The sequence below is a fragment of the Poromitra crassiceps genome (genome assembly GCF_964638095.1).
Source record: "Poromitra crassiceps genome assembly, chromosome: 23".
In the NCBI taxonomy this organism is placed as follows: domain Eukaryota; kingdom Metazoa; phylum Chordata; class Actinopteri; order Beryciformes; family Melamphaidae; genus Poromitra; species Poromitra crassiceps.
The window spans coordinates 18,107,446-18,115,756 of NC_139639.1; the positions used below are offsets into that span (position 1 = coordinate 18,107,446).

The 8,311-nt window shown below is 42.6% G+C and overlaps 1 protein-coding gene across 1 annotated transcript; it reads left to right on the plus strand.

The window, feature by feature from the left end:
- The first annotated feature begins 1,545 nt into the window (after positions 1–1,545).
- On the plus strand, positions 1,546–7,638 carry LOC310797163 (uncharacterized protein). The gene is made up of 4 exons (XM_083659501.1): positions 1,546–1,882; positions 2,497–2,621; positions 2,786–2,858; positions 4,321–7,638. The coding sequence occupies exons 1-4, from the start codon at positions 1,615–1,617 to the stop codon at positions 5,979–5,981; spliced, it is 2,127 nt and encodes a 708-aa protein (XP_083515627.1). The 5' UTR covers positions 1,546–1,614; the 3' UTR covers positions 5,982–7,638.
- Positions 7,639–8,311: the final 673 nt, after the last annotated feature.

Below are 8,311 nucleotides of genomic sequence, written 5' to 3' on the forward strand. Positions count from 1 at the left end.
AGTAGAAGTGACATGTCAAAAAAAAAATCCACAGTTTAAACCTGTGTCAATGGTAAGAATGTGTCAATTTGAGAATAAAATGACATAAAATTAAAGAAAAAAGTATTTTATGTATTTAAAATACACAAAATACAAGGTCTGAAAGTATCTTGATACAAATTACATCTTATTTTTCTCGGTCCAGCCAAATACAAATTACAAAATACACAAATGTATTTGAAATACATGTAGGCTATTTCAAATACTGCCCATCTCTGCCAATTGGCAAACCTTTCAGAGTGGCAGCAACATTCTGAAGTGCAGAGAGGCTTCAGTAGGTACCAGGCTGGAAGCGCTTTGGCCAAAGATTGTGAACAAAATATGAAATTAATTAAACCTCAAAACCCTGCTGTTGACTCTTGTCATTTTGTCTTGTAACCCTGCTGCTTGCTCCAAAAAAACACAAAAAAACATCTGTATTGGTATTGGCTTGTACACCGGCTTCTGTTTGTTTATCGTACTGGTTAATATTAGAGAGACAGGATAGGTTGGTAGCCTATAGAAACTGTTTTGTTTTCAGAGGGCTATATTGTGGTTTATTTCAGTCTTGATTAGGCTACATAAATGAATAGGCTACTACAAATCTTTAAATGTGTTATTGTTTGGTTAATACTGGGAAGACAGATGGGTGGGTATAGAAACTGTTTTGTTTTTAAGACTGTATTGTGGTTTCATTCAGTATGATCACTGAATACTACAAAACTTTAAAATGTGTTATTGTTGTTAGTGTGTGTTAGTTTTGTCTTATCATGAAATGGTCCCAAATGTGTCATACATGCTACATAGATGATTTATTTTTTAAATTATTGTTGTTCATATAAAGAGTGCATTTCCCCCCAATATAACATATTCATTAGCCTACTTCACAACATAAAATAGTATGTATTGTAATAAATACAATTGTACAACACATAACAAGAAAGAATGGAAAGAATAATAGCCTAATTGTTAAACAAAGAAATCAACAAACAACAAAAACATCTGCAGGGTCTGGCTAAACAATTGGAATACATTTGAAAATGATGGACACGCCAGGGGCTTTTCTGGAATTGGTGGGGGAAACTAGGCTACTACTTAGAGGTCACAACCACTGGGCCCCGAGGTTTTGTAGGAAAAACAAGAACAGAAGACAGAAGTGAAACCTTTTGGTGCACTTCACCCCACAGTTTTCTTCTCTTTTTTTTATTAAAGAAATGAAATAACAACATGGATAACATCTCAAATCGACCTTCTTCCAAGATGTAAAAAGAACAAACAGAGGAAATACAAATATAATACGAACAATCAAGTTAGCTGGGCATAAGAGACAGTGCCAAAAATAAGAATTGGATTGTTGTATATTTTTTCTCCGTGTAAAAAAACAAAACAACAAAACGCCCATGTTACATCACGTGACCCCCGCCTCCCAGGCTGCTGTGCATTTGGCGCGCCTGCGTCGAGCGACGTGACACGCCCCCATTTTCACTAGACCATGTGGTCGTCAGCTCTCCACTGATTTCTGTTAAACCTCCATGGCTTCATCGGCTTGGCCTTGTTGTTGTTGTTGTTTCCGTGTAAATTGAGAGCCGTAGCTTGATGAGTGTTGACAGCATGTCGGGCGGCGAGGTGAACCTGCAGACCCAGGTCGAGTCGGTGCTGGGCGCGCTGCTCAAAACGGCCACGCTGGAGCTCACGCGACTGTTCGAGAGCCGATACCGAGCCTCGGCCTACCAGCTGGACGACCCGGGCCAAACCGTGGAGAGGCTGTGCTGTTTAGCTTGTTTAGCCAACAGCAAAGTCCTGCGCAGCGTCGGGGTGCAAGTGGACGAGCACAACAAGCCTGACTCGCCTTTCGAGCTTTCAGGTATGATTTGTATTTTGTACTTTGTAGCCAGCTGGCTGCTAACGTTACTTCCTTGTTCCAGCCGCTCGGCTGTGGTGGTTTGTTGTTGTGGACTTTGTTGCAGCTCGTGCACGTTAACTTACGAGGTGTTTGATATGTTGAAACCAAGCAACACGGTGTTGCGTCATTTTGATGCAACCAAGACGCTATACTTTGCATGTTGCCAGATGCATTTGTGCATACAATTATTCTTGGTACTCAAGTCCTTACAATCATGGTTTGAACATTTGCAGACTCAGTTGTTTTTGCACATTCCTGCACAGCTCTTTCATTAAAGAAATGCGTGCATCTTGTACATATTCTCTCATTTTATTTTTTATTTAGCTTTCTTGACTTGCAGACAGTACTTGCTCTTTACTTTTTATTCTATTATTTTCTCCACTATGTTTGTTATTATACTATACACCAAAATACCAAAGTAAGTTGCTTGTATATGCAAACTTACTTTGCAATAAAGACGATTCTGATTCTGAGTTGTTAAGATTTTTAATTGTTATAAGGGTCATCGTAGTAGACCCCTCCTACCTAAAGGAATGTTTGTGTCCTTACTTTGCCCATCCCCCTCTTCTCCACAGCTCCCCACTTCCTATCAGATGGCGATTGTTTGAAAGAGTGTGACGAGGAGGGGGGTGAAGAGGGGGATCCCATTCCAGCAGACTTCTGCCTGTTTGTAGATGATGACCATGTTGACTTTCTGAAGGTGAGTGGGCTTGGCTTGTAGAGGTGTTTAAATCACAGGTGGAGGAAGTTTCAGAAAAAGTTAGAAGCAAGATATTCATAAGCACAAACATGGATGTAAAATGCTGGAATATCAGACCACTGTTACAGTTCCTCACCGGTCATGTTGTTGTGTCTGTCCTTCAGGGTGTGGCGTTGTTGGAGGACAGTAGCCTTGAAGTATTTGAGTGTCCAACCAAAACAGAAGTTGCCTTCACTGGTAAGGAAGAATGATGAAGGGTGTATGTTGACATTTGTGTGTCAACATAACACAAATCTCTGTAAATCAATCAATGTATTAACACAAATGCATCGTGACACGCTTACGTTTCAAGGAACACTTAAAAAGCGTACTATTACTTATTAAGATCAGACTTGCTATTGTGATGAGGTAAATGGATTGATCCTCTTTGTTCTGTCATTAATTAGCTTTTAGTGAACTTTGGGACATTCACTAAGAGGTGGAGTCACAGGTTGATCTTTACACTGGACTTTAAATTATATGGTGTGTTTTCCATCAATCATTCCATCTTCAATCAAACAGGCTTTATCTTCTCTGCTTGATTGTATGAGGAAGTAAATAGTCTCAATGCCAGACCCATCAGAGTTCTTCTGCTGATTCATAAGGTCACTCTGATGTCACGTGAGCAAGGGGGCCAGCACGGGACCCAGAACTGGGGCTAACCCGCCATTCAAAACAATAAGCGCGGATGTGAATTTTGTAAATAAACAAGACACATACGTGATCTGAGCTTCGGTTTTTAGCCCGGATATTACAAAAGACCACACTGATTCATAACATGTCTAAAGTCATGTTATAGCAGTCGGGCGCACTTAGTGACAAGCAAGACAACAGTAAAACGGACAGGTTTTTGTATTGAGTTTGGCGTCAGTGGGCGTAGCCCATAAGAAAGCGAGCCTCGTACCCCCAGCAACAACACTGGAAGTAACTCCAGAGTGACCTTACGAATACGTTACTGCATGCTGCAGATCTCTCTCTGGGACTGGGACACTTCTAGCTCCAAATTGCTGTCGGATTCATAGCCAGTGATATTTGTATGCATGTAATGTGTAGAAATTTGCATTATCCTACTGAAACTTTTCATGATAAAAATGATCATTTCACTTGTAATCTCAGTTCCAATATTGTGATGAATTATTGCCTTTGGGCAGCAGGGGTCACTGTTTTTGGTCAGTTAAATATAGCTGCCAAACAACTGGTAAACTTATATTGGATGAAGACTATCTGACAAAGAAACATACAACTCCACATTATTATTATTATTATTATTATTATGTTAATTGACTGTACCCATAAATGAATCTGTGTTTAGCAGCCAATCAATGACATCATTATAGAAATAACACACAAGGAGTCGACTCTAGCTTTCATCAAGACCAAATTTAACAACAAAATAACCTAAAGTAAAATAATAAGAATAATAATATTACCTCACCTGAGAGAATAGCTGAGCAATTTCAGTAACTATTCTATGTTCTGTGTCCCACAATAAAACAATATAAATTCCTTTATTGCCTCAAATACAAACCTGACAAGTCCTGATCTAATTTAGTTCAGGGAGGGCCATGGCACAGCTGGGAGAAGGTGGAGGAATGTGGAATCTGAATGACGAGAAGGGAATCTACATTAAACTGTATCTTATCTTTTTCTGTCTCTGCAGATGTAAGACCAGGATCTTCACAGAGCTCTCCAGTAAAACCAGGATCTTCACAGAGCTCTCCAGTAAAACCAGGATTGCAGAGCTCTCCAGTAAAACCAGGATCTTCACAGAGCTCTCCAGTAAAACCAGGATCTTCACAGAGCTCTCCAGTAAAACCAGGATCTTCACAGAGCTCGCCAGTAAAACCAGGATCTTCACAGAGCTCTCCAGTAAAACCAGGATCTTCACAGAGTTCTCCAGTAAAACCAGGATCCTTGCAGAGCTCTCCAGTAAAAACAGGATCGCAGAGCTCTCCAGTAAAACCAGGATCTTCACAGAGCTCTCCAGTAAAACCAGGATCTTTGCAGAGCTCTCCAGTAAAACCAGGATCTTCACAGAGCTCTCCAGTAAAACCAGCATCTTCACCGAGCTCTCCAGTAAAACCAGGATCACTGCAGAGCTCTCCAGTAAAAACAGGATCTTCACAGAACTCTCCAGTAAAACCAGCATCTTCACAGAGCTCTCCAGTAAAACCAGGATCTTCACAGAGCTCTCCAGTAAAACCAGGATCTTCACAGAGCTCTCCAGTTAAACCAGGATCTTCGCAGAGCTTTCCAGTAAAACCAGGATCTTCGCAGATCTCCCCAGTAAAGCCAGGATCTTCATGGAGATCTCCAGTAAAAACAGGATCATCACAGAGCGCTCCAGTAAAAAGAACAGGCTGTTCACAGAGCTCCCCAGTAAAGCCAGGATCGCCACAGAGCTCCCCAGTTAAGAAGAAGCCTCTCCTGATCCAACCAGGGAAGAGTGATGTGACTGCTGGGAGCCAAATTAAGTTTGTTTGCCCACTGATCCTGAAAGCGGAGTACCCGACATCAGAACTTGTACGTTTAGAGGAACCGGTTCAGGTGGAGCCTCAGCATGCCAGTGTCGGCACAGCCGAGGGCAAGGCCTACAGCCCGTCCCCTTCAGACGGAGCCGCGGCTCCTCCGCCGATCCGGGTTTGGGAACGGATCCACACGGAGACGGAGAACCACCTCCAGCTGAAACTGAAACTGAGCTCTACGGACCCGAAGCTGATGAGATCCTGCGCGGTACAGCTGGTGAACCTGTCGACGGCGCCCAAAGCCGGGACGACGCTCGCCGCCGTCGCCAATGAAGGTCACGACAGCGCTGACCGCAAAATGGCCTGGCCCCTGCCCAAAGACCTCCGCCACCACCAGGGCCTCCACACGGGTCACCGCCTCTGCTGCTTCGCCCAGATCGGGAACGGTGTGTGGCGCCTCGAGCAGGTCGTCGCCCACTCCCGCGACGGGTACGCCTGCAGTGTGTGCGCCAAGATGTTCAAGCGGAGGAAGATCCTCCGGCGGCACGAGCGCTTCCACACGGGCGAGAGGCCGTACGCGTGTGCCCACTGCTCCAAGACGTTCGCCCTGCGGAAGAGCCTCCGGCGGCACGAGAGGTTCCACACGGGCGAGAGGCCACACACCTGCATCCAGTGTGGCAAAAGCTTCCGCCTTCGGGACAATCTAAAAGCTCACCTGAGGTTTCACAGTGGCGAAAAGCCGTTTAACTGCACCCTATGTGGAAAGAGTTACCGGATCTTGAGGAATCTTGAGCAACATAATCTTACACAGTGTCAAGTTTTCGTCCCTTCGTTCAGGAGAATTGCTGGCTTGTAGAAGAAGAAAACAAAACGCCGTGTAAAGCAGCCACTGTTGACTGGTGGCACAGGTTGCACAAAGTTCTACCTCAAATTGACGTCACTACTGCTTCTGTAGACAACTGTAATATAAAGCTGATTTCGAAAAGTTAAATGACTGCAAGACTGTAATCTGAATCCATTATCCTGTTTAAGTTTGCTTACTGGGTCATTTTGGAGACTGAAAGGTTCAGATGTTATTGATGAAGAAAGCTATGTTTTTCCACATACTGACTACTGATGTTTTTTGGTTTGTTAAAAAAAAGTCCACATTCTAGGTCCGCATTCTGTAAATGTGGACCAGCCTTTTAGAGTGAATGTACCAGAGTGAACCTTTCAGCTACTGAAGACTTTTGGCTTCATGTCATGGTCCCCTTCATGTCCTAGCAGCAAGGATTTTCAATACAGTACCCCGAATGTTGTAGAGAAGCAGCAATAGTCAGATCTGGTCTCAGGCTGCATTGGGGAACTCATCAGTACTCTTTTATTTTAATAGATGCACATTGTTCACAGCTGGTTCACAGGCAGTTATATGGGGTTTTGCAGTTAGGAGATGCCTTGTGATTGTATGATGGGGCTTCTCTTTTAGTGTCAAATACAGATTGTACTTGTCAAGCTTTTTCTATGTGACAGTTTATATATACATATGTATATGTGTATATATATAAAAACACACAGTATATACGTACACTCATCGAGCACTTTATTAGGAACACCTATACACCTGCTGCTTATTCATGCGATTATCCTATCTGCCAGTCATGTGGCAGCAGTGCATAAGATGCTCATAGCAACTTCAGTTCATGTTCACATCAGAATGGAGACCATTTTCTGTATCTCAGTGACTTTGACCGTGGCATGGTTGTTTGTGCCAGACAGGTATTCATTTTTGTGTATTGATAACCAGTCAACCTTTTTTTATTCCAAAACAGGGCACTTATGATTTGAGTGGTTTTGTGTGTGTGTTTGTCACCCTTTTCACTCTGCATTATTAGTTTGCATTGCGTGGAAGTGTCCCCAAAATGTTGTAGTTGGCACAATTCTTTAAGACAGTGGGGGCAAAAGTTGCCCCCAAAGTATTTTTAAAATTTCCCACACTGAATTAGGCAGATAACTGGTGAACTGAAAAGCATCTTGGAACGATGCTCTGGTTGACACTGAACTGAAAGCTGACATCTTCCCAGTAAGGTGTTCCTAATAATGAGCTCGGTGAGTGTATAGTGTTGATATGTTTGTTATACTGTATATGTCCATCTGTTCCTAACCCCCCGTTTCTTTCTTTTTTCTTTACCTTCCTTCATGTCTTACCAAAACTGTTTACGTTTTTAAATAGTATGTTCTGAATGTAGCCTATGTGGTGAACTCAAAAGGACCTTTTATCCATCTTTGTATTTTTAGTTCTTTTTTATTCAAGAAAATTAGTTTTATGTTTAAGAGAAGAAATTCCATTTTTGATGTAAAACAAAAACACAGCTTGGGGATAAAAGTGTGAACTATGATAGGCTTACAGTGACATGATCAAAACCTAAAGGGAGTTTGCTTTTTGCTTTTTAAGCCCATGCCCAAGTGGGAGCTTTATATTCCTCAACATTCCCTGATATTGTAAATTTACAAATGTCTTTTTTCACATTTTTAGAATGCCTCTTGTGTATTAATAAAAAAGCAATTTTGTTCTGGCCCATAGATGATGCAGTTATTTTGTTATTTGAACTCTGATCACTTGAAATTTGAAATGTATTCACACACACACACATACACATCATCATCGTCATCATCACCGTACATTATCATCACTAACATCAGGTTAACACTGAGTGTGCCAGGTCTCCCAGGAAGCTATTTAAAGCTTGATTTAGAAGTGCCTACAGGCTATGTGGGAATTCTAGTGACACATCAGTCTGGCACAGAAACACTTGACACCACAGCCCTCCACCCATACAGGTCATGCCTTCATAACCTCCACCTATACAGGGCATGCCTTCATAACCTCCACCCATACAGGTCATGCCTTCATAACCTCCACCTATACAGGGCATGCCTTCATAACCTCCACCTATACAGGGCATGCCTTCATAACCTCCACTCATACAGGTCATGCCTTCATAACCTCCACCTATACAGGGCATGCCTTCATAACCTCCACCTATACAGGGCATGCCTTCATAACCTCCACCTATACAGGGCATGCCTTCATAACCTCCACCCATACAGGTCATGCCTTCATAACCTCCACCTATACAGGGCATGCCTTCATAACCTCCACCTATACAGGGCATGCCTTCATAACCTCCACCCATACAGGTCATGCCT